The sequence below is a fragment of the Canis aureus genome, chromosome 6 (genome assembly GCF_053574225.1).
Source record: "Canis aureus isolate CA01 chromosome 6, VMU_Caureus_v.1.0, whole genome shotgun sequence".
In the NCBI taxonomy this organism is placed as follows: domain Eukaryota; kingdom Metazoa; phylum Chordata; class Mammalia; order Carnivora; family Canidae; genus Canis; species Canis aureus.
The window spans coordinates 59,847,915-59,873,072 of NC_135616.1; the positions used below are offsets into that span (position 1 = coordinate 59,847,915).

At 51.7% G+C, this 25,158-nt stretch overlaps 2 protein-coding genes across 14 annotated transcripts in view; one reads left to right on the forward strand and one right to left on the reverse strand.

Annotated features, from left to right (window-relative positions):
• Window positions 1-6,419, forward strand: part of RASAL2 (RAS protein activator like 2) — a 347,106-nt gene extending 340,687 nt beyond the window's left edge. For all 13 annotated transcript variants that reach the window (XM_077901811.1, XM_077901814.1, XM_077901815.1 and 10 more), the window contains one exon: window positions 619-6,419. In XM_077901811.1, coding sequence (XP_077757937.1) covers window positions 619-761 — 143 coding nt within the window. In that variant the 3' untranslated portion in view covers window positions 762-6,419. The remainder of the gene's footprint in view (window positions 1-618) is intronic.
• Window positions 5,263-25,137, reverse strand: CLEC20A (C-type lectin domain containing 20A). The gene is made up of 11 exons (XM_077902569.1): window positions 24,926-25,137; window positions 23,292-23,403; window positions 22,129-22,173; window positions 20,543-20,908; window positions 18,909-18,974; window positions 16,301-16,666; window positions 14,933-15,108; window positions 12,825-13,343; window positions 9,898-10,183; window positions 8,978-9,063; window positions 5,263-7,166 (listed from the first exon to the last, which is right to left on the reverse strand). The coding sequence occupies exons 2-11, from the start codon at window positions 23,329-23,331 to the stop codon at window positions 7,086-7,088; spliced, it is 2,031 nt and encodes a 676-aa protein (XP_077758695.1). The 5' UTR covers window positions 23,332-23,403; window positions 24,926-25,137; the 3' UTR covers window positions 5,263-7,085.
• Window positions 25,138-25,158: the final 21 nt, after the last annotated feature.

Consider the following 25,158-nt stretch of genomic DNA (forward strand, 5'->3'; position numbering starts at 1 on the left):
GCCACATCTCCCTTCCCATATTCAAATGACCCCTTGGTCTGAGCTTCTGGCTGCTTTTTCCCCTTTTGCTGTTGCATCCTCACTTTGTTGGTGACTATAAACTGCCACCGTGTATTGTTTTAATTTTGAGCACAATGTGAATTATTTCCAAATGTGACTGATGTGCCCTCTTTAGGGGCTGAGAACCCATAGAGCACATGCACTTTTCCTCTGTGAAATGAAACCTCTGGTGCTTCTTTCTTTGCCACCTGATTTCTATGTTTTAATTTTAACCCAAAGCACTTAGTACTATTAGGCAGCTTGACACCCTTGTTGCAGTCTGAAGTAACACACGGTGTCTTTTTCACATTGTCCTAGTATCCAAAGGGATAATTAATAACTGGTCCTGCTGTGCTGAAAGGAAAAAAAGAGAGAGAAAATAAACACAGACAGACCCATTGGGCTCAGGGGAAGCTGAACCTGAGTAGTGTGCAGAAAGAGGCAGAGACGTTCCATTTGTCTGGGAAGCATCATGCGTACTGCTGTTTGATAGAAAGCATTAGAACAGTCATCCAGTGGAGAATTACCATGTGATTTCCCGCACATAGCCTGCATAAAGCCCTGCTTGGTGTGTTGCAGGAAAAACGAATCGTGTCCCTGGATTCGGCCAACACCAGACTGATGAGCGCACTGACCCAAGTGAAGGAGCGGTACAGCATGCAGGTCCGCAATGGCATCTCCCCCACCAACCCCACCAAGCTTTCCATCACGGAGAATGGTGAATTCAAAAACAGCAGCTGCTGACGGGCCCTGTGAACACACAGACTGTGGGAAGAGACAGAAGGAAACGTCCCCATTCTCCTGTCTGCAGCCCTCTCCCCAACCCCACCAGGTTTACAGAACTTGGCTACTTCAGAACAGCAGAGTGGCGAGAAAGTCTCGAATGAAGAAAGGAACCTTGTCTTTCAGGGCATAAGGCTAAGACTTCTAAGGTCAATGCTTCCCCCCACCCCCCATGTCTCTATGTACATAGGGAACTTAGTTCTGGGCCATGTACAGAAAATACCACTGTAATATACCAAAAGGAAGTTAATAATGTAGATTACCTTTTTAATTATTACTATTTTTATTATCGTTTTCCTCTTGTTAAAGCACTGCAGTTGTTAGAGGAGGAAAAGGTAGGAAGAATGTGTGAGTGAGAAGTGAGCCCAGGGGCTCAGTAGGTCGAGGCCACATGTCTATCTGATAGAAGCACATGGAGTGCAATAGGACATCGTCAGAATGAATTTTTCAGGGATTCATCTGCCAGTCTAAAAACCCCGCTCTGGCCCCCTTGCCCTTTAGGAGAACATGCAGACACCAAGAACCAAACAAAACATTTGATCCCATTGATCAGCCAAGACTGGTTCTGAATGGACAGCTAATCTGATTTGAGGATACACTGTTTCAGAAGACACAGATAAGAGCTGGTGCATCAAAACTGGACTCTAGGAGTGGTTTCTATTGAACTCCTGTTAATGTTTATTTCCTTCTGTCTAGAGCAGATGGGAATTGCCCATTTTAGGTAGGGGGCTTTTTTTTAACCCCAGTTGTAATAAAGGGTGTTCTTTTTCCTCTTTAGAGTTTACAGAACTATAAATATTTGTGTCTCTGCATACCATCTTCATCTTCACACACCCGCTGCCCTTTCCTCCCCCATGGTGGGAGCAGTCTTCACCAACAGGGTTTTACTCTCCCCTGGAGAGGTTGTCCAAATATGCTGTCCATAAGCCATCCAAAATAAACACCCTTTCTTCCACATAGAAAAGGGCTAATCATACCATAGCAGGAATCTCTGAATATTTCCTATTTACAAAAAAAAAAAACAAAAAACAAACAAAAAAAACTTTTCTATTTGTAACTTCTAATTTTTGTTTGGGATAAAGATTTCATCCATTGTACTAGCAAATCTCTGGGCAGGGTACTTTTATCTCAGTCTTTAGCTTTTAAATGGCTTCTTCTCCTAATTCCCTCACAAAAATTTGGAAAGGAAATCCAGATCTGAAGAAGCATGGCTCTCTCAAAAGTCATGATTACTCTTCCAAAAAAAGAAAACTGAAAGTGCAGGGGCCATGCATTCCAGTTGTTACTCCCATGCTCTTCGTAGATTTAGCAATAATGACTCAGTTTCACCAACTGTCATCTTTGGCTTTATTGTAGGACAGAAACAGTTGTGGAAGCTAATTTACTTCCTTTATTCCAGAGGTGTGAAATGTCATCTTGAAAGCAAACTTGATTATCAGAAATATAGAATGTTACGTGTTAAAACAGACATTATATATACAAATATATATACATATATACTCACACATATGTACATACAACTGCACAAATAGGAAAAGTTCATGCCTTCTCTGCTGTCAGATATAATGTTAAAAGGGTTTTGAATCTCTTTAAGCAAGATCTAAGCAGTTCTTTGTCTTGAGAAAGCAACATTTCTCAAATGAGTTAATGGTGTTTATTTTAAATTATAAACTTTAAGGAAATTCAGGAAAAAAAAAAAAAAAAAAAGGAAAGGAAAGGAAAGGAAAAAGGGAGAGGAGGAAAAAGAAAAAGACCTGAGGAAGCCCTAAACATAGAGTGAGTGTTTCTACATAATAGAATATTGTAAGGAAACGAGAACATTGATCCTGTCCTCCTTGGGTGAAGCCCAGACTTGGCATCTGTGTGAACAGCCTCTCTTTCATGGCGCCTGGACCTCTTGAGTGCTGCCCCCTCTCGGGTGGATCTCTGTATTGGACTCTGCATCATACAAGCTCCCAACGGCCCCCAACCCACAACCTTTTGAAACACTTCCTACATAATCTTCTCGTTCTGCCAGTCAGAGATGTGAAACAAGCTGCTCATCGTGCTTACCTGGTTTTTGTGCCCTCCTATTTTGGCACTTGGTTATTTTCTTGGCCCTTTGTGGTGGTTTTACAAATTCTTACCTCTTCCCTCTAAGCTTAGGGCACATCATGGTCAAGATCACTACTTTAATAGGAAAACCACCCTACAAATGCTAAAGTTGCGTCCTTTGTTGGCCTGGGAGTATAAACATAGATGGCCTCCTTTAGAGCGATTCCCAGCTCCAGCCACCTTTAATCCATTCTCTGCAAAAGCTTTCCATTGTGCAGTAGAAGCCTGGTAAAACAGTTGGTTTCGGCGGCCTTAAAAGTATGTAACTTGGCTGATGTCCTCCATTCAGGTTTGGAAGCTCTGAAGTTATGGTTATGGGTTACAGAGGCCTGATAAGCTTACCTATACTGGGAGGTTGGGGGAGACACAAAAATATCAAATGTGCTTTTGATGGCTGCATAGATCTTGTTGACATTGTGGGAGCTCTTTAGAGGGCTGCCTTCTTTGGAAGACTGAATGCCCAAAATGTTTGGAAACATTATGTTAATCTTGAATGCAGAGAAAAGAGTAAGAAAATCAAGTTAGAAGTAAGCTAGAAGTTCAGATTTGTTGACATATATTAGATTATCCTTTGAGCCTTGTTCCTATCCAAATATTTTTCTGAGTATTTCTTTAGAGAAGCTGCAATCTATACAACTTACTCTGAAAGATTTTTTTAAGTGTGGAAGACTGCAGCAAACAGCTGATCATTTTTATGGAGGTATTGCTTAATTTGGCTTCTCTTCAGCCCAAATAACTACATAGGTATGTTCTGTAGAGCAGAGGGCATAATGGAAGAAAGGCAGGTGGATTAAGATAGCCATGGCTTGGACTCTCCCTTCCACCCACATATCACCATACTGCAGGCTGCAGCCTGGACCGCAATCAAACAGAATTTGGGGTTCAGGGGTAGTGCTTGCCAAGTGCTTGTCTAAGCTGATGGCCAGACTTAGCTGTTAACAAAGACAATGTGGATGGGATCTAGGAATTAAGGAAAGAGCTTTCATTCTCGCTTTTTGTATCACTGAGCAACAGGCTTTCTGGGCCAAAGCAGCAGAAAGAGTGACATTTCCATCAGGTCCTCATGTTCCCAGAGTCTCTGTAGTATATACAGTGTAGGAGATGACACATAGTAACTAAAACAAGCCCTTGAGCATCTCCCATGTTCCAGGTGCTCTCACCAAGGTGCCATCGGAGTCCAGGGTGGCCTGTCCATAAGGAGAATGTGATAGACTGGGCTCATTGTGCTCTTAGAACTTCTTGTGTTCACTCAGTATCAAGTTGGTCACAGGTCGCTTTCTCTGGTCTGCTGCCACCTTTCCCTATGATGGTGTTGGACAGTGAAAGAAAAAGCAGGAGTGTCTGTCTCTGACTGCTGTATGACCTTGAGAATTAGCTGGACTTTAAAGCTTTCCAGATCTTATTCGACCTCAGCCTTCGTTTATGGATCTGTGGTTCTTCTGGCTCCAAGCTCTGACTATGTCCTCAGAGGTAGGAAGCAGTTCTTTTTCAGAAACCACAGAGCAAGACAGTAGCCATCAAGTGAGTTTGCATTAGTATTTGCTTTGACTTCTACCTTGATTAAATTCTAGTTATCTCCAGTTCGGAGTTCCTGAGAAGGCTGGTTGTGGGACAACTTGAGGAAGGAATCCTCTTTGGGATACCTTTAGTCGCATGTGACCTTGAGCTGAGTCTGGACACCAGACTAGACTTATTGCTGAGCCTGGCCCAGCAGCTCCTGAGTCCGTGCCACTGCTTCAGTGTATTGTCAATGACCCCCATGGGGGCCACCTTCTCCTGCAGATTGTGGAAACCTTTAAAATGGTCTTCTCCATTCCCCCTCCCCTTCTCAAGTCATGTGTGAAATCTGCTGCTTGCCCCAACAGTAAATAGTTGCCTTCCCACCCTCTACCTGAGGGCCAAGAATTTGGGATACTTTGTTTCTATCAATGTGTCAATTGGAAGAACCTATTTTACTAGTCTTACAAAAGCGAGATGTGTTGGTGTGTCGAATTTTTAATTAGAACCCCTTTCCATGTTCCAGTGATTGTTATTAGTTCTAGAAGCATTATCTTATTGTCGTGACCCAGTTATGAATTCCCTTGAGGTTAGGAAGGACAAAAGTGATGAAATTTGCATGAGACAGAATATCTTATGAAGATTGAAAGAACGTGAGGAAGATACATGATCCAAACAGGGACTAATGCACAGCAGCCTTCTCAATAGCCCAAAGGTTCAAGGAAATGGGATTTATATCGTTTGTCAGATCTTAAAATACATAGATTAGTGGAAAGGTAGTCTCTGTAGACAACACATGTGCACCCACATAAAACACAATTCCTAGGGCCTCCTTTTTCTGAATGCTAATCCATCTTGCAGAACAGTGATTTCCAGACTTTCTTGAGCTTTTTAGATTTTATGCTCTTACTTGTTAGATGTTATGACCATGGTCTGTTCCTCTTTAAAATGTACCATATGTGTTATATGTTATATGTATATATAAGTTAAAGTGACTTGAAATTGATTTGGTCTGACATTGTCTCAAGAATCCTAGATAGGATCACTGATGCCATGCGGGTCATAGAAAGAAAGCTGAATGTCACTGATCTGAGAGTAGGATCCAGAAAGAAGGAGCTTTGGTTCCTGGGCAGTTAATCCTCAGGTGTTTGAGTAAGCAAGCTGGCAAGACTTGGCAAACACAGCAAGCCACCCCAGGAAAGCAAAGTGGCCGTTTTGCCTGTGTCTCAGCCTGCATTTTTCATTTCCTACTCCTGTCTCATTTTTCCTTCAAATGCCCTCCTTTTTCACTAGGAAATGTTTTAGTTTGGGACCTAAAACCAGATTTATCTGTTGTTTTAAAAGATTTCCAAGGAAGCTGTGGTTTAGGGGCCTCCATCCTCTGTGGGAGGGGGTTCAAATGTTCATGTATAAATACTGTATTTTTGTCATTTTTAAACTCCCAAGGGAGAAATTTCAGTTCCCAGTTCACCAAAAGGTTAAATACTAATTGACTCAATAACCACTATCCTGCAGAAAAGTGGAAATAATTAGTAAAAGTTAAATTTTGACTGGTGCTTAGATATTTCTTAGTTACATTAAAATTAACCCAGGCGGACAGCAGCACACTAACCTAAATCACACCTGTGAGGAATTTACCTGCTAAATTTGATTTTGTTTTTCATCTCCAGGGCCTTAATAAGAATGTGTTAACACACATGACTATTTTACAATAATAGCTCTAAATAATTTATTTTTTATTTCAAGAAAGAGAAATACACCTTAGAAAAACAAAACCCAAGATTTTATTTTATTTTTAAAGCCATATTTTTGTGCTGGTAGCACTTAGATTGTTCCGTATGTGAGATCCATATCTGCATTTCATTACCTGGGTTTGTTCTAAAGAAGATTTATTTTTGTTCTGTGAATAATTTTTGATGGTTCTTGTACATGTACAGATATAGATACGTTTGAGGTCTTTTATTGATATTCCTACAAAGAATACAAATAAACTTTAACTTTAAACATTTCAGACTAAAGTTGCTACTGTATTTGACATATTTACCACCTTACTTCTAGCATGTATCTGGGTGATTAGAACACAGGAGAAAAACCAGAAAGGAAATGTATGCAGGAACATTCTTCTGAGGTTTTATATATAATTTTTCCTAATTGACAGGTGAAAAATATTTAGCTGTAGTAGGACAGGTAACCCGCATTAGTATGTTGTACTGTGACAATGCCCTCAGAGAGCTCCTCATTCTGGAGACCTTGAAATCTCTTCAGTAGTTAATGGCTCATAGGGGAAGTGCCCTTCACTTCTTTGGAAGTGTGGCCTCTCTTAATTCCCCAGGTAGATTAATGGGGTTTGTTTCAGGATTCTTGTTGCTTTCATTGGGGGTTTTTTGTTCTGGTTTGCTTGTCATTCTCCAGGTTACTGTTCACAGATGCCTCCATGTGCTTCTGTTTACCTATCTCGTTCCATAAGATCCAGGAATGCCAGGTTTTTCTCCTCCCAGATAGTTTTCTTTTGTGCTGGGCGCGGATCTGAACTTCTGTCAGTTAGCCTCTATCTGGAGTTATTGCTAAAAGCCTGGAACAAATGTAGAGTCTGATCTACTAGGAATTTAAAGACTAAAATTGACTCCAAATCCAGAGAAGACAGAAGCAGACTCCAGATCAGTCGACGTGGGCTATTTTTTGTTTACTTCGAAGCCAACCCATTTCAATCTGAATTGCTCACGACCTAATGTAAGCTTTAAGACCTCTTGGATCTGAAACATCAAAAAGAAAGAAACCACCATTGTGATCTTGTGACCTCCTAGTCTCAGCTGCCTGCCTTTTGTCCTTAGCACCTTCCCTAGTGGGAAAGCGCATAAATGAGTTTTGTTAGAATACTCTGACTGCCACCGTGCAGCACCACCCCCACCGCACACACACACAGCCCCAGGGTCGAGGGGCAGGGGAGTCTGGTGACAAAAGGAACAAAAACAAATGGCTTAACCGGTGCTCCTCAATCCTGTTTCTCAGAATCACTATCAAACTTTGAAATCAGAAAAGAGGGCGGATGCCTCTTGAGCTCTGACCAATTAACTATCTCTCTATGGATTGGGGTTGAGCTCTTTTTTCCACTTCCCTAGGGGCTTCTCCCTGCAGTTGGAGGGTGAGCTCTGAGCTCTGTGTGTGTGCCACAGTGTTTCTCTGGCCCTGACCCTGGGGTAAGTTGGCTGCAGGTGTTTCCTCACCTCCTGTTTGGAATTTAAAATGCTGCTAAAACTAGTAATATATGCTCTACCTTCCTGCACACACACACACACACACACACACACACACATTGTCCCCACCTTTTCCATCCTGTAAATCTGTGCAGTAGAAATCCTCTCCATTAGTAGGGAATAGATACGTCCTCACAAAGATGGAAAACCCTGTTTTGACTCCCCCATTTCCCATTATTGGCTTTACCTTAAACCAGAAGGAAGATGGTTTCTGGTTTGGCTCCCCCAACCACCCCAAAAAAAAAGGGTCCTTGACTTTTGAAAACCTAATACTCAGCACTACAGTCTTATTACTTGAACTTCTGCTAAAAAAAAAAAAAAAAAAAAAGGTCAGATATTGAATTGCATCAGTTCCACCTGTTCTTTCAATAGCAAAATGCACCGAAGTTTCCAATTCCTCTCCCCAGGCCCCAGCAGGCCAGTGCATGTACGTACGCGGGTGAGCATGCGTGTACGTGCGCGCGCGCACACACACACACACACACACACACACACATACTGTTCTTTCCAGACACTTGAGTTTGTGAGATTTTAGAATAAGTTGCCTGGGTGCTATTTCTTTGGCCTGTGAGTAAGTGGCAGTAAGCTACCAGATAAATGCCAGTCTGTTTTCTTGTCTGTAACATTATGATTGGACCTATATAAGGAACTCTCCAGCTCTGACATCTTATGATTATTATCTGGCATGACGGCAAAATGTGCCCTTCGGCCACATTTCAAAATCAGTTTGAGACTTCTGTTGCAATATTTAGGAACAATTCTTTCTCTTTACAACGTCCCATCTTATAATCTTCTAAAAGAACAGGGTGGTGGTTGGGAGCCTGGAACAAATGTATATTCAGAAAAATAATAATGTTGAAAGTAACAGCTGATGTTTGCATTTACCGAGCACTTATTACATGCTAATTTTTGCTAAGCACTTTACATGGAATATTTCATTTAATCCTAATACTAACCATGTGAGTTAGGTTTTCTTGGCTCTAATTCATGAGGAAACCGATAGAAAGACTAGGTTACTTGCTCAAGGTCACAGAACAAATAAATAGAATGGCAAGACCCTAATTCAGGTCCTTCTGACTATGCTGTCTTGATTTAAAAAAAAAAAATTAGGAACAAAACGTTAGAATTAGAAAAAGATCTGAAAGTCTCAGCAACACACCAGCCTGTTACCATGAGCCAGAGTGACGGCAATAGGAACAGATGAGCTAATTTTCCAAAGCTTTTTCTCTAGGTATACTGGTTCCCACAGTATTGCCCTGCATTGTCAAGTCATCTGACCGGTCAACATCAGAAGTGGTCTGAAGTCTCACCTCACTCAAAAATTGGTCTTTCATATCCTGTGGGTCCAGCAGAGCTGGGATGGTAAAATCTGCTTTCAGGATTCCAAAGAGTTGCCCTGAAAAAGCAAGTGCTGTCAGGTTCAGTGAAAATGATCCTATCACCATTTGGAAACTTTAAGGTCTTAGCACTCAGGCTTGCCCCCAGTGGCTACAACAGATGCTACTTGGTGACTTAGGATTTCCAAAAGGAGGAAGCAAGCAGCTGCTGAGCAGGAGAATGCTCAGCCACAGTCGGCCCAGCCAGCCAGCGCGGACAGGAAAGAGCCTCCCGAAGGCTGTGGGCAGTGCCAGCTCCGCCCCACACCCTGGCCACCCGCAGGCCATTATTTTCTGTCTCTTCTGTATTTTCCTCCTCCTTTTAACCTATTAAGTAGATACTCCACATCACGCTGGAAATATTCACTTCTCCCTGGACCCACATTTTAAAGGCCAACTTTACCCCAGAAAACTCTAAGTAGGTTCCCTGAGCCTATAAACAAGCTCAGCCTTGGGCCGCGAGCCACTGTACTCATCGCAGGGAAGCAGCCTTTGCTGGGACTCCTTCGTATAGCACTTCAGAGTTGATAGGGCACCTTTGCAGCAGTACGTCGGGGCTCGCCACAACCCTACGGTGTGGGCAGGGTAGTTTATACCACCCTCCTCGTGCAGAGGAGAAAGAGGAGATGCTGAGGTGAGGGGATTTCTCCCCAAGCTTTCGCAGTTGTCGGGGAGCCAACTCCAGGCTCCTCGGCCTTGTCCCTGCTCCTGTGCCCTTCCCGACGTTTATGCCGTTCCACGCGAGGATCTGGAGCGCCCTGCGCTGTGAGGGGCTGCCCTGCCCAACTTTAACTGCTCCCCTGTCAGGAGTGGGAGCCCGGGAGCCCGGGAGCCCGGTCACCAGGAGGCCTTACCTGATGTGGGAGTTGGGCCGGTTTCTGTAGACTCCGGGTGTTCGGTCGAGCTCAAATGTTGGGCCCGAGTGGCGGTGGCTGAACTTCCCGTGTCGCCACCGGTCCCTTCGGTGGTCACAGCTGCAGGAGTCCCTGCACACAGCCGGGAGCAAGGTGGTCTGAGACTGGGGACAGCCCCCACGCGAGGGGACGGGCGTGGGCAGCCCCTGCTCCGCACACTGGGGCTGCAGGAGCCAGCCTGTCGGGGAAGCTCGGTCGGGCCAAACCTCGTCACCCGCCCCGTGAGCTACCACACTGTGGTCCTCACAGTGACACTCCCTCACCTCAGGATTCTTGGCCCCTGGGCGACACGATGAGACTTCTTCCCAGGAGAGAGTGTTTTCTCTCAGGAGGCCCTACCGCACGGGCCCGATGCCCTGATGTCTGCCAGCTTCGCACAGCCCCCACCGTGGCAGCCAGGGACCCCCGACGCTCCCATCAAGAGGTGGCACTCCAAAACCCAGGCAGCCTCCCCTCAGCGCCTGCCGTGCCCCTGTGGCCGCCCGTCTCTCCAAGCGCAGCAACCCCGCGTACCCCGGCGGCTCCCTTCCCCGCCTCAAGTTCAGTCCCCAAAATCCCATTGGTGCCCCACAGGTGTCACTTTTTTTCCTTCCAAATATGGAAATAGCCATATTGCTTTTGTGGTATGTATTGTAAAATACTTAAACAAAACTACCACGTCCCCTGACCTAGGGACAGCGGCCGTTCACAGTTTGCTCTAGAATATTCTTCACGGGCAGCCCTGATGGCCCAGCGAGCAGTTTAGCCCCGCCTTCAGCCCAGGGCGTGATCCTGGAGACCCGGGATCGAGTCCCACGTCAGGCTCCCTGCATGGAGCCTGCTTCTCCCTCTGCCTGTGTCTCTGCCTCTCTCTCTCTCTCTCTTTGTGTCTCTTATGGATAAATAAAATCTTTATGTGTGTGTATATATATATATAATATTCTTCACACACATGAGTTTTTTCATTTGAATGAGTAAAGATCTACCTCATTCTCTCTAAAGGCCGCCCAGTATTTCATGGAATGTACCCTAACTTATTAAAACCCATCTGCCAGCTTTCTAGAAGACATTAGATTGCCTCCTGTTCTCACTGTCAGAAGCAACGCTGTGATAAACGGCCCTGGGAGTGGAGGACGCAGAAGTGTGCGTGCACCTTGTACTCTTGCTTCTTAATGAAGTTCCCCATCTCAGAACTGACAGGCTGCCAGAAGGGTAGCACCACTTTACTGTCCCATCCAGTGTCTGGGATCGCTGATTTTCCCACATTCTCCTCAGCATTCTCACCCCCTTAAGTCTTTGCCAAACTAGTAGGTAAAAATATTATTTTAAGGGACACCTGGGTGGCTGTCGGTTAAGCATCTGATTTGATTTCAGCTCAGGTCATGATCTTCAGAGTCTTGAGATGGAGCCCACGGTGGGCATGGAGCTTGCTGAAGAGTCTCTCTCTCCCTCTCCCTCTGGCCCTGCCCCCCCCAAAAAAAATTTATTTTGTAAATGCAACGTGCTTTTAGTTTGTATTTCTGTAATTCAATGAACAAAGCTGAGCATTTTTAAATATGTGTATTTATACTTCCTCAATTACTGTCACTTGTAAACGATGTAAAGCCACTTGCCTGGCGTCCCCGTCACACTGCTGGCCTGCTGCCCTGGGCCTGAGTCCCGCGTCCTGCCCGGTGCAACAGCCTCTCCGCTCACCTGCCCTTCCTGCCTCTCTGCTCCTGGTCGGCCTCCCCTCCAAACGCCCTCTTCTCACCCCCACCCCGCCCCGCAAAGCACTGTCCATTTCTTTAGTGAGATGAATAAATTTATAAAACCCAGAAACACAGAACAGGAGAAACACTCATAGCCTCCTCACCTGAATAGAACCTGAATGAACATTTTCACATATTTCCTTCCAGCCTTTTCTTCTAAGCAGGGGAGGGGGGGGCTGGTTCCTGTCAGTATTGGCGTGAATGGTGAGCCGTGCCTTTTCACACACAGCGGCCCTTCCTTATAACCACCAGGCCTCTGAACCACAGCGCTGAGCGCTTGGCTCCCTTGCTGAAATCAGCCTTGACGCCCCTATGGACCACAGGGTCACATCCTCCAGACTCTGCCCCTCCACCCCTCTTCCCTTGCCACTCCCTTCCCAAATCTGTGGCCAATACTCTGGTCACATCAGACCGCTTGTCCTCCCCAAACCGCACACTTGCTCTTCTACTTGTCTTTGCCTATGCTGTTCCCTCTGCCGGGGGAAAATGTGCTGGTGTTGCTGCCTGAAATCCTCCACGGAAGTTTTGTCCAATGACCACCACCTTTCCAGGCGGAGTGAACGGGTCGCCATCCTGCCAGGGCTCTCGGTTCACACTTCTGGCTCAGCCCACAGCACGCTGTTGTCTTAGTCCCTGTTAGGCTAAGCTCTTTTAGAAACAGGAAACGGGCCGTGCTCATCTCGATATCCACACTTCAGGGCCTTTTGCAAAACCAGTCCTCAGGAAGTGACTGTTGAATGAAATCATCCACCAATGTGTAAATCACTATTCCAGGCCCAGAAAGACACAAAGAGGCATACGATTAGCCCCTGCCCTGTGCGATGCCTCAATCTCAATAATTCATAATCTGATCTTTCATAATCATTTATAATCGATAAAGTGAGACGAGACCAGCCCTGCCTTTTGAGTAAGGACAGAGGCAGGAGATAGAATCACTAAACATTTCACTAATGAATTGACATTACAATGGTACTAACTGCCAGACGCCGGGCACTGAAAACTACTTCACGACACTGATATTTTTCTTGACTTTAAAAATGAGAAAAACGAAATTCTGAGAAGTTAGGAAACTTGCCCGGGGCCACGCAGTAAGTAGCGGAGTAACTTGGTCATCAAACTCCCACAGCCAAAACAGACCGCTTCTCCGAGACCGCGCCCTAAATCCTCCGGCGGCGTGAGGGCGAGCTGGCGCCGGCTGCACAGGCTCCCCGGCCAGTGTCCCGGGCTGCAGCCGGGCAGGGAAGCTGTGGCCCAGCACACGACCCGACCCGCGGCCTCAGTGCCCCCAGGGGGAGCGGGCGCTGGGGCCCGGCCGGCGTGGCGTCCCCAGGCCCAGCGAGCCGGTGGGCCCCTGTTTCCGCCCGGCCAGCTGCCAGCGGTCTTCCCCGCCCTGCCGCCGCGCATGAGCCCGAGGGCCTCCAGGTGCTCTCTCCGGTCCCCGGGGAGCCGCCGGGAGGCTGGAGGTGCCACCTTCCAGGGGGTAGCTGAGAGGTGGAGCGGGGGGCGGGGGGGGGGGGTGGCGCCTCCTGCAGAGTCGCGGGCCTGCCCTGGGTAACGGGGCCCAGGGACACGGGGACAGGGGCAAGGCTGGAAGCGGAGGTCAGAGCAGCCCCGGGCCCCGCGTGAGGACAGGGAGGAGGGTGTCCGGGGGACCAGCTGGGCTCGGCCACAGGACAGTTACCTGCAGGCTCCGGGCCCTTCCCCGCGGGGCTAGGGGTCCCCGGGACACGCGGCCTGGGCTGGGGTGGGGGGGCTGAGCTTGGCGGCAGGAACCAGGGCTCACGAGGGGGCCCCTGTGCCCAGGACCCTGGCAAGGCCAGGGCCCCGGGACAAGGACGCCGACAGGTGGTGGCCAGCGGCCGAGGCGGGACGCGCAGAGCGGTGACCTGGCCGGCGGGGCATCAGCAGCGGGGAACCGGCGCGGCCTCCTCGGCTCCCGGGCCCGGCCATGGCCCTGCGGTTCTCCCAGGCCTGGCCCTGCCCACCCAGTGCCCACTGGGGTGAGCCGGGCCTGGGGCAGCCAGGCAGGGGCCAGGCTAGACCTTAGATGGGAAGCAGATGACAGGTCACCAGCTTCTGAACCAAATCTGCCCACAGGCCCAGGCCCAGACCCTGGTGCTGTTGCCTTCAGGATGAGGCCACGTTCCTTTTTTTTTTTTTTTTTAAGATTCCATCCATTCATTCTTGAGAGACACAGAGAGAGGCAGAGACAGAGAAGCAGGCTCCCCGCAGGGAGCCTGACACGGGACCGATCCCAGGACCCCAGGACCACCACCCAAGCCAAAGGCAGACACCCAACCACTGAGCCACCCAGGTGCTGTGAGGCCCCATTCCCTTACAGCTCACAGGAGGTTCCCTTGCCGATCCGGGTGTCCCCACTCAGGGTTAAGCACCCATCCCACCTACAGTTCTGACCTGTAATCCCCCACTCCCCTTTGCAAACTCCTCCTCATGGTCCTAAACAAGCACAGAATCACCTCCTCCAGGAAATCCAGATCATCACAGGGACTGGGACACTCCGATGTCCCTACCATGCCTGTGCCTTTACACACAACACCAACTGGCAGGGTCTTGGGCTCCTTGAGAGTGGCCCCTGATTTTTCTTTGGGCCCCCAGAATATATATGAAGCCCTTGTGTGACTATGAGCAAGTCCTCTAACTTCTCTGTGTCCTCAGAAAAGGCAATAATGCCTTTGTCAGACTTGGGAACCTGGAAGGAAGCCAGGAGAAGTGTGTTTTATCCTCAGTTACCCTGCTTAGCTTCAGAACTCTTGGGAAGCAAAATGAGGTAATAGCTGCAAAGATGTTTCAGGAATTTAAAAATGCTATAGGAATGTAATCACTGTCGTTGCCAACATGTCCTCCCACTTAGTCCCAACAACGCATCCCACATCTCTCCATCCAGAAGAGCCCGAAATCACAAGGGATTTGACAAGCACCTCTCTGGGGTTTCCCTCTCTGGATGCCAAACCCTCCAAGGACTCTCTGATGAGGTCTCGGGAACACTGCCCAGCGTCTCCCCCTCTGTCTCCCAGGCCAGCCCTCATCACCACACAGGGGGCCACACAGCCTCTCTGGAGCCTCTTGACTCTGGGGCTGCAAGTTAGTGGTCCAATCTAAGGGGTGGGGTTGACGGTGACGGAGTCCCCTTCTCCACCCCCAGCTGGTCCTGCAGGGGGCCGGCGGCTGGGCTGGGCAATCCTCTTCTGGGGGGATCCGATGGGGCCCACCACATGCTACAGCACCTTGCAGACCCTGGATGGAGGCCCTGGCACCCAGCTGAGAACAGGTCCAAAGCACCTACATGGAATAGGAAGCAGGGATATACTTGGCCTGAGCGTGGGCTCCATAGTCACATCTGAGGAGGGACCGATAAAGGATGGATAAAGAGCGGCGGACTCCCGGTGCCCGATGGAGGGGTCTGCAAGGAAATACGGAGAGTGGTGAGGGCAGGGCTGACATGGGACAAAGCGCCCCCAGGTCTGTGTCACCTAAGGCCTCAGCGGCCGCCCAGCCCAACCCCTTCCACACACCTGCGTGTGCCAATCACAGGTGGGGCCTTGCGTGGTCTTTAATCCTCGAGGGAGCCCTGCCTGGGAGGAGCCATCCTTCCTGCTTTACAGATTAGGATCACAGTTCTCATCAAATCCAAAACGTGAAAAGAAACAGCCAAGAACAGGCAAATCCACAGAGACAGGAAGTGCATTAGCAGCTGCTGGGCTGAGGGTGGGGCAACATGGGGAGTGACCCCTCAAGGGTAAGGAGTTCCATTTTGGGGTGATAAAAATGTCCTAAAGTTAGATAGCAGTGATGCTTGCACACCCCTGTAATGCCTAAAATGCACTGGGTCAGACACTTCGAAGGGGTGACTTTTAAGGTATGTGGACTCAATAAGATACATCTCAATAAACCTATTGCCAAAAGAAAGAAAGAAAGAAGGCTAGCAAGGAAGGAAGGAGAGAAGCAAGAGGAAAGAGAGAAAGAGGAGAGAGAGTGGACTGAAGGAAGGGGAAAAAAGAAAGAGACAAAGAGAAGAGAGAAGGAAAGGGCAAGGCAGGATGCGGCCTTATGCAGAGGACATGCTATACCCAGGACCCAGAATAACCAGCAGGCCTCTGGCTCCCATGACTTACAGTGAAGCAGTGACCAGAGCTATATCTGCTGGGTGCTTCCTGGGTGCCAGGCGTCTAACTGGCTCCTTTACATACATTTGCATTCAGGCTCTGAAGCCCTCCTAGCAGGTGGGTATCACCAATACCATTTTGTTAAGTATATGTTCCAGAAGAGGAAGAAGAGGCTCAGAGATGCCCTGTACCCTATTTCTAGCGAGTGATAGACTGTCTGATTCCCAAGTGCTGCTTCAAAGCCCCGCATCACCCCTGAACTGACCGCCGTTGCTAACAGCTAATGCCCTAAGATTCGATGGGGCCCATTCCATTCTTTAAAGCTCCCTCCGAATTAAGAGAAAGCCTGTTCCCCTTACCCGAGAGTCTGGGAGTCCAGGAGTGCTTCCCGGGGTCTAACCTCGGTGCCTCCCGCTGCCCGGTCACCCCAGGTCCCGTCCCAGTCTAGCATCGTGAGCCTGGGGCCCGCGGGGACCGGCTGTCACGTACCGTAGAAGCAGATGAAGGGTTTCAGGGAAGAGCAGTCCAGGGAATAAACCCGGGGGGAGTAGCGCGCGTAGGTGCGGAGCCCCGCGCACAGTCCGGTCCCCAACTGGGGCACCTGGAGCCAGGCGGGGATGCTGGACCCCAGGTCGCTGGACCAGCTCAGGGCCCCGGAGGCCGCGTTGAAGTAGAGGCCAATCCAGGCCTCGGTCTCACTCGTGATGGACTTCAGGGCCTCCTTGGCTGCCGGGTCCGCCACCAGCTGCAGGTCGGCCAGGTCCGTGTGGTGCCTGCGACAGTACAGCAGCGCCGCCCGCCACGTCACCTCCTGGTCAAACCGCGTGAAGGTTTGTTGGCCGATGTGCACCGCGGCTGGGGACCAAGAACAGGAGCCCGCAGGCTGAGGCCCTGGACCTCTGGAGGCCCGGCCTCATCGCCGCCCTGGCACTGAGCGCTGGTCGGCTCGGCCCTCGCCCTGGGCCCTGGGCGCCAGGTCCCATGGGACCCCTGATCCTCGAGGACCAGATACCCCCTGGGAGAACGCAGGGGCTGTCGTGGCAGCAGCCGGGAGCAAGGGCATTAGGAAAAGCAGGGGTGAGGAGCTCTCCTCGTGGCCAAAGACCTTATAAGTGGAGTCTATGTCTCAGTTCCATCATCTGGGCCATGGGGAGAATGGTATCCCCCAAGTGAATCCCCCCTAAGTGAATTTAAGGACTTAAATGAAACCACGTAAATGAATGGTTTCACCAGCGCGTGCAAATAATTAGCACTTAATTAAATGGTAGTTAAACTTTGTGGGGACGTGATGAGGAAGACAGGATAATCCTGGTTTAGAGGCAGCCTCATTTGTGATTTCCAGGAGCTGTGCCTCTGGTGCTGGTTCCCAGGAGGCTCCCGGGCTGGGACAGAATAGAGTATGTGATTTTCCTCTTAGCAGGGGAGCCAGGGAGAAAAGAAGAGCCTGGTGAGGGCCAGACGTGCCAGACCCGAGGCAGGGTGGGCCCATCCCCCGGGGCCCTGACTCCCAGGGGCGCTCAGACAGCCCAGGACTGTGCCCGAGGCTGGCCTGGGCCAACCCTCACTGCCGCCCACCCTGCCCCTTGCCACTCCTGTCTCATCTGTAGCACACGGGCCCACACATCTGGTTCCAAACAAAGGAGGTTGGGAAAGGATGTGGAGCGAGATCCCAGGGGACCCATTCCTGAGAGCTGCTGAAGGAACCACCTTTATTTGCAGAACAGAGCTGCATCCTCAGATTCAAATAGGGCCTCCCAAACTCTCACGTGCACCCATTCATCTAAGCCCGTCAAGATTTGCCTGATATTTCCCTAAGCTTCCTTATCTAAACTGATTTTTTAAAGATTTGTTTATTTATTCATGAGAGACACAGAGAGAGAAGGCAGAGACACAGGCAGAGGGAGAGGCAGGCACCTCGCAGGGAGCCCGATGCGGGACTTGATCCCGGATCCTGGGATCAGGCCCTGAGCCAAAGGCAGACACCCAACCGCTGAGCCACCCGGGCGTCCCTCTAAACTAATTTTTTAAAGCTACCTTCTATTAAGCAACAAGTAGTCCTTGCCCCGAGCTGTGCTGTGGCATGCGTCACCTGTTCAAATCCTCACTCTCACCCTGAGAGGCAGGGGTTATTAACCTCATTTTACAGGTGGGGAGAGGAGGCTCGGGTCAGGGATGACTCGCCCGAACTCATGCCATATAAACGGCAAGACGAGGTTCAGACAAGGTCCGCCTGCCCTGGAAGCCCGGGCACCTTCTCTCCACAGCCCCATGGTCCACAGCAGGCAGAAAACCAACTCTAGAAAGCAGGTGGAGGGAGGAGTTTCTATTTCCTTTGTCATGAATTCTTTACACCAGATGCAGCCCAGGCCATAAACATCATTGTCTGGTTGACGACCTTGGGCAAGTCCCCTCCCTGTCCGAATAATAAAATAATAAATAATAATCAGAATACTCTCTCTCTCAAATAAATAAATGAAACCTTTAAAAAAAAGTTGAGGGGGGCAGCCCGGGTGGCTCAGTGGTTTAGCACCACCTGTGGCACAGGGCGTGATCCTGGGGACCCAGGGTTGAGTGCCACATGGGGCTCCCTGCATGGAGCCTGCTTCTCCCTCTGCCTGTGTCTCTCTCTCTCTCTCTGTGTGTCTCTCATGAATAAATAAATAAAATCTTTTTAAAAAATTAAAAAATAAAAAAGGTTGGCAGGGGGTGGGCAGTGCCTGAGTGGCTCAGACAGTTAAGCATCTGACTCCAACTCAGGTCATGATCTCTGATCTCAGGTCCTAGGACGGAATCCCCACGTCGGGCTCCACGCTCGACGAGAAGTCTGCTCTCCCTCTTCCCTCCTTCCACTCATTCTCTCTCTCTTTGTCTTTCTCTCTCTTTTTCCCTCAAATAAATAAAATCTTTAAAAAGTAATAATAATCTGAATAATAAAACCGGATTGATTCTCTCCATGGAGTTCAGCCTGGGGCTGGCAGAGCCGGGGGATGCCTCAACCAGACAAGGGTCGGGGGAGCAGATGGGCCGCAGGTGGATGACGCTGCCGGCTGGTCCAGGTGGACAAGTCAAAAGGAAGGCAAAGCTCCTAGGTGTGCACCTGGCTTTGGAGAGGTGGTCAGGCTGGGAGCAGGCTCCGTGAAGATGCGGTGCCCCACAGCAGGGTCTGTAAAAGAGAAACAGACCACGCGTTATCGGGGGAGGTGAGGGTGGGGGGGACAAGGCTACCCAGGATCCTCTGCAGACCCGGGGAACCACCCCGCTGAAGCCAGGAGAGGCCTAGCTGGAGGGCAGATAGGCTCATCCACATCTATAACACTTATTCAAGAAATACATACAAAAAGAAAGTGGGAGCGTCCCTATTTGTGGCAGACCCTACTCTAGACCCTGGGAAAATAGCAGAAATAAGACAAGCAGGATTCTCTTGAAGAGAATACGAGAAAGAGCGGGCCTGGCAAAGTGGCAGGAAGGAGACCCGAGGCAGAGCCCCGGCCAAGGCTGCAAGTGGGAAGGGGTAGGCTGCGTGTGCAGAGCCGAAAGCAGCCAGTGTGGCCAGGGACTGGGACAGGGGGTGAAGCCAGAGGTCAAGCAGGGCCTGGTTGGCCTCAGAAGGGATGCGATCCTAAGTGCTAAGGGAACCTATTGAATATGTTCAAGCAAAGTGACCTGATTTGCATTTTTTACAGCTCACTCTGAGTTGAGAACTGACTATAGAGGCAAGACAGATGCCACCCCCCATCCCCACCCCCCAGAGGCCGTGGTGGTGGGAGAAGGAGAGAAGTGGGCAGAGTCAGGGCTAGGCCCGTTGGAGCCCAACAACACCTGAGGGAGGAGGGGAGAGCCTGCCCTCCCTTTGAGAGGACTCCCAGCCCCGCGCACTCACACTCCTGAACATCTCCCTGCGGGCCTGGGAATTCCAGGGTCACACCTCACCACCATGAGCTACGTTTCAAGGCCCCGTGACAGGCAAAGCATAGCGTGGTGGGGAGCTGGGGACGCGTCAGGCTGGTGCCCCATGCCCCTATTTGAGGGCTTAGGGTGCCATAGAGCTGGGGCTGGGCTTTGGCTGACAGAGAAAAGCAGAAAATGGCACTTTTGACCAGAAAAGTCTGGTCTATATGCATCTGCCTATAGCACCTTCCTAACAAGGGTCAGTGGCCTGGGCTGCGGGAGCAGAGAGGGGCCAGCAAGGGGCAGGATGGGGGCGGGATGGGCTGCCTTGAGCACCAGGGGTTTCCTGCAGGGAGGCCGGGAGGGGTTGGCTCCCATCCACGGCTTCCCAGGAGCCCTGCCGCCAGGGGACGTGCAGCCAGCCCCGCGCTCTGTGAGAAGGAAGAGACGGGAGTCTGCTCTCACTGCTGCACACAGGCGCTCTGTGAGAAGGAAGAGACGGGAGTCTGCTCTCACTGCTGCACACAGGCAACCTGTCTTTCCTTTTTCCTCCCTTTCTTTTTCTTCTCCCAAATCCCTAACTGGGCAGAGGAGACCTGTGGAACAAGCCAGATTTCATTTTCTCTCTACCCTGAATTATACCTGTTTGTCTGGCGGAGTCTGGGGAATGAGAGAGGAGATAGAAACGAAGGCTGCAGAGAGGAATATACCAATGGGGGTGAGGGCACCAGTCAATTGTCCTCTGAAGGACTTGAGAGTGTTCTCCACCCACCGCCACCCCCCACTCGCTGTTGAGAAGCCACCTCGGGGCAAGCCCAGGCCCAGAAGAGGACCTGAACACACCGTAGTAGCAGATGAAGGGCTTCCGCTCTGTGCACGAGCTGGCCCCCAGGCTGGGGAAAATGGAGATGGAGTAGAGGGTGGCACAGACCCCCTCCTGGAAGACGGGCAGCGAGCTCCACACTGGGGCCGTGAAGGTGGACCCGCTGGACCAGCTCAGGCCACGAAGGCGCGTGTTGAAGAAGAGGCCGATCCACGCCTCGGTGCTGCTCGTGAGGGAGTAGAGGGTCCTCATGCTGCTCACGCTGTTCATGCTCTGCAGATCGGCCAGGTCCGTGTGGTGCAGCCGGCAGTGCTGCAGGGCCTCAGACCAGCTCAGCTCCACCTCCACCCTCGAGAAGTTCTTGCCATTGCTCATCAGCTGCTGGGCTGGACACGAGAGGCCGTCACTGCACGGCTGACCCTCCCACCCCTGGCCCCCAAAGAGCTTTCAGCCTCACCACAGGCAGCCTCTCCAGCCTCTTCTTTCCCCCTCCACCCATACCATGGGCTCTGCACTCACACGACGCTCTGCCTCCGGGCCTTTGCACAAGCTGCCCTCTTGGCCTGGAAGGACTGGCTACTCCCCACACCCTGCTCCCCCAATCCCTCATTCCTCCATGCCCTCATCTCCCCCTTCCCTTTGCCCAACTAACTGCCTCCCCCTCCGCCCCATCCTGGGTGGGCGGCCCTCCCGTTGGCTGCAGTGGCCCTTTGTTAGCGCTTAATAATAAAGCCAGTGTTTCCCGAGCACTCGCGGTGTGCCTGTTGCTCATTGAATCCTTCCAACAACTCCCTGGGACAGACATCACCATGTCTGCTTCACACATGAGGAAATCTAGTCACAGAGAGGTAAGTGACTTGGCCAAGGCCGCCCGGTGGGAAGGGATGAAGCCAGGACTCCAGGACCGTGGGTGGAGTTCCCAGGTCCAGACCCTTGATCATAGCACAGCCTGGCCCTGGGGTAGGCGGGGCTCGTGACTGGGGCTGCACGTCAGAAACCCCAGGGGAGCTAGCTATCCAAATGCACTGATGTCCAGGCCCAGCCTACAGCAAGGATCTGAATTTGTCCAGATTGCATCAGAATTTTGTAAAAGCCCCCAGGGGAAAAAGGACCGTTTTGCTTGTCTGTCTCCACCACCAGGCGCAAGCGATTTGGGAGCAAAGAACGAACTTCATTCATCATTATATCCACAGTGTCCAGCACATCAGAAGGACTCAATGTGTTGAAAATGAATGAAGGAAGGAAGGAATGATGAATGAATGAACTAATGAGCAAGCAGTCAAACCCCTCCTGGGAGCCAACCCCAAGCCCCAGGGTCTCCACATTGACTTCCTTCTTTCTTGACCCCATGCCTTTGTAGGCGCCCCCAGACAGGGCTGGTCAAGGGCGACTCTGCCCTGCCAGGCCCTGCCTGTGTGGAGGGGTGGAGGGGCATGAAGAGCCTGGTGCTGGGGGGTTGGGGGGGGTGTCCCAGGCCTTAGGGGGTCAGCTTCAAGCCAGATGCCCTAGGAGAGGGAAACAAGACTGGCCGGCATGCAGGCCATCGGGAGGACAGGGCGGGGGCTGACGAGCACTTGCCCAACAGGGGGAAGCTCCTCACACCCACCAGAGTCGAAGATGCTGCCCGCGGCGGAGAGAAGTCGGAGGAGCCCTGCGTCAGAGAAGGGGAAGGGGAAAACATAATCGCCCTTATGAGTGCGCTTCACTTCGGCGTGCTTTACCCTATTCTGTTCAATTTTTTACAATCACTGACCGTGGTCTGCTCAATTGATTTTAGGGTCCGGTGGGTCACAACTCACAGCTTGCCAAACACTGGCTGTAAACACTGTCCCCGTGTGCCCAGCGCCGGACACTGTGTCCGGGTGGGGCTGTCACCTGGAGACCACCTGCTGGCGCACTCCCCCGGGGGCCCCCAGCTCTGCCCGCATCTCCGGCCCCATGCCCATCTCCCTCCAGCATGACCCAGGGGGCAGCTGGCCCCTCTGGCTCTCCTCCTTGGCGTCCAGCCACACCACAAAGCCTGTCATTCCTCGGATCCGAGCCTTCTTGAACTTTCCACTTCTTTCCACACCCACTGCTGCCCCGGCCTAAGCCCCGATCCTCTCTCTGGGACTGGCGGCCCTGGCCCCAACGGGTCCCTCTGCTCCCCCGGGCGGCCACAACGCGCGTCCTGGGGCCCCGCAGGTCCCGCGGCTCCCCCCCCCCCCACCGCCAGCCCTGGAGTCTGGGGCCTGCGCTCCTGCTCGGGGCGCACCAGGCTCCTTCCCCGCTGGCCTTCAGCCCCCCTCAGGCCCGGCAACCCCCGCAGATCCTCCCTCCCCACCTCATGCCATTCCTTGCCCTGCTCCTTCCTGTCCCCTGCTTATCCCCTCACTGCGGTGGTCGCATCGTCTGGGAACCTTGTTTGCAGGCTTCTCGCCACGCATCTGGCGCCGGCCGCTGGCCGCTGGAGGCCGGGACCCTTTCCGAGCGCACCTCTAGGCGCTTAGCAAGTACTTGCTGGCTGGGTGCTAGGGGGAGCCGAGCGGGAGGGAAATCGCACGCAGAGCAGCAGAGCCTGGGCGCCTGGGTGGCTCAGTGGTTGAGCGTCTGCCTTGGGCTCAAGTTGTGATCTCGGGGACCTGGGATCTCTTCCTCTTTGCCCCCCAACCTCAAACTCTGGGAACCCTCAGGGAAAGGGGCCCCTTCCCTGGGCGCGCGGAGCCCAGCGCCTCCAGCCTCGGGCCCAGCGACAAGTGCGACAGGTGCGACAGGTGCGGGCAGCCTTACCTGCGGCACAGAGGGTGGGTGGCAGGCCCGCGATCAGCATGACGGCAGCGGGCAGGAAGCGGGGACACTCTCGCTGGCTTCTTGTTCCTCACCCTCCGCTCTCCTCCTCTTCCTACCCAAAGTGACAGATTTGACTAAGCAAATACTTACTGAGCACACCACAAGCCAGCCCCTGTGGGGGGTGTGGGGGAGGCCCCCCGGAATGAAGCTTCCTCTCCTGCAGGTTGCAGGGCCTGGGTAGATGATGATGAGCAGAGAGAGGGGCGCGGAGGGGGAGGGAACTGGCGGGTGCGGGCCAGGCTTTGCTGGACAACCAGGACACTCGGGAGTGGCCTTCGGGTCCCCATTTTACAGATGGGAATGTTGTGACTGGGAGAAGGACAGCAGCTGAATCTCAGGTCATGGGAAAGCATGAAGTGGAGGTGATGGGCCCCCCAGCAAGTCTTACTTCAGGGACATCAGAGGCCCCCCACCTTGGTCTGGGCTCTGGCTGTCTGATTAGGCACAGACCAGAGACCAAGGTGCTTTTTCTAGGGAACCAAGAAGGGCTCTCTCTCTCTTTCTTTCTTTCTTTCTCTGCCCGCCCCCCCCCCTTCCTCCCTCTCAACATCCTGTTTATGCCCAGAGCTCTCTCCACTCCCTTAAGGGCTAAACTTTTGGAAACCAGAGTCTGGAAGATTCTTTTCTGCTCTCCACCCTTCACACCCTCCCCAGAGGGAAGTGCCAACAGCCCCTCTGATGGAAAGGGCAAAGGGAAAGAGGAAAAAATCATTAATGCTTCACCCCTAATGTTCCGCCACAGTATTCTCTTGTGCAGCGATGGCCTCAGATGGCTTCATCACAGTGGCCGGATGGACGCACTTGTGCCAGGGCCTCTCCGGGACAAAAGGGAGCCTGACGAGGCTGGCCAAGACCATACCAGGCCCGCCGGGCCCCTCCTCCTGGGCAGCTCGGCCACCCACCTGGGGGGCGTCAGGTCTCCTGATGTAAGGGCCGGGCTGGGCACCCCGGGCACCTCCTGGGGAGGTACAGTGAGAGTGTGGGGGCCTCTGTCCCCTAGGAGTCAGGCCTAGCGACTCCCTGAGGCCGCTCCTGGCGCTCCAGGTGGAAATTTCGCTGGCTGCTCTGGTTCCTCTGAGACCGGGAGCTCTTTGAGAGCAGGGGCTGTGCCTTGCAGGCACCAAGACTCCTCAGGAACAGGTACTGCAAATTCCCTCAATAGAGAGGCCACGTTACCTTTTGTCACCTTAGGACATTGCTGTTCTTTTTCTCTTTGGATTCCTGCTCCTACCCAGGACTCTGACAGAGACCCTGAATCCTGAATGAATGAGGAGGCTTCGTCTGGGCACGGTGGGTTGTGATGAGGGGAGGGACGACAGCCCTGCTCCCCAGGACAGGAGTTCCACTCGACCGGGGTCAGGGCAAAAGGAACAGAGAGACCAGGAAGCAGCAGGCTTCCCGAGAGACCCAGGGACAGACCCTTGGATTGCACGAGCTGCAGGAAGCAAAGGGGCTCATGAAACTCCCCCTAGCTTCTTACCCTCTTCCCCAAAGTAGGAATGCATTTCTGCCCGGACATAATACACCCTTGGGTGCAGGTCTATCACCTTCACTTTCCCACAATCAATATGTACCTTTTCTCCCAAACCAACTGGATCTGCATCCCCAAAGTGGAAGCCACATTGCCCACGCTTGCTGTCTTACTTGGACAGGGACTCAGCCCCCCGGAGAGCAGGCAGGTGTTCTCCTGCAGAGTGAGCTGCTAACGACTGTCTAGGGTCTTTGTTAGAGACGCGTTTGTGGCCACAATGTCCCAGCCAAGAACAACTCAAGTGGTTTTCTCTAAGCCCTGATTCCTGTGAGATAA

What these genes read in the sequence shown, in the direction of transcription:
- CLEC20A (XM_077902569.1), bottom strand. Translation starts at nt 23,331, where the DNA reads ATGCTGATCGCGGGCCTGCCACCCACCCTCTGTGCCGCAG. An exon ending in ACCCTTCATCTGCTTCTACG is followed by an intron (nt 15,109 to 16,300) that starts GTACGTGACAGC and finishes ATTTCCTTGCAG; the next exon opens with ACCCCTCCATCGGGCACCGG. An exon ending in AAGACCAATTTTTGAGTGAG is followed by an intron (nt 7,167 to 8,977) that starts GTGAGACTTCAG and finishes TTGATGTTTCAG; the next exon opens with ATCCAAGAGGTCTTAAAGCT.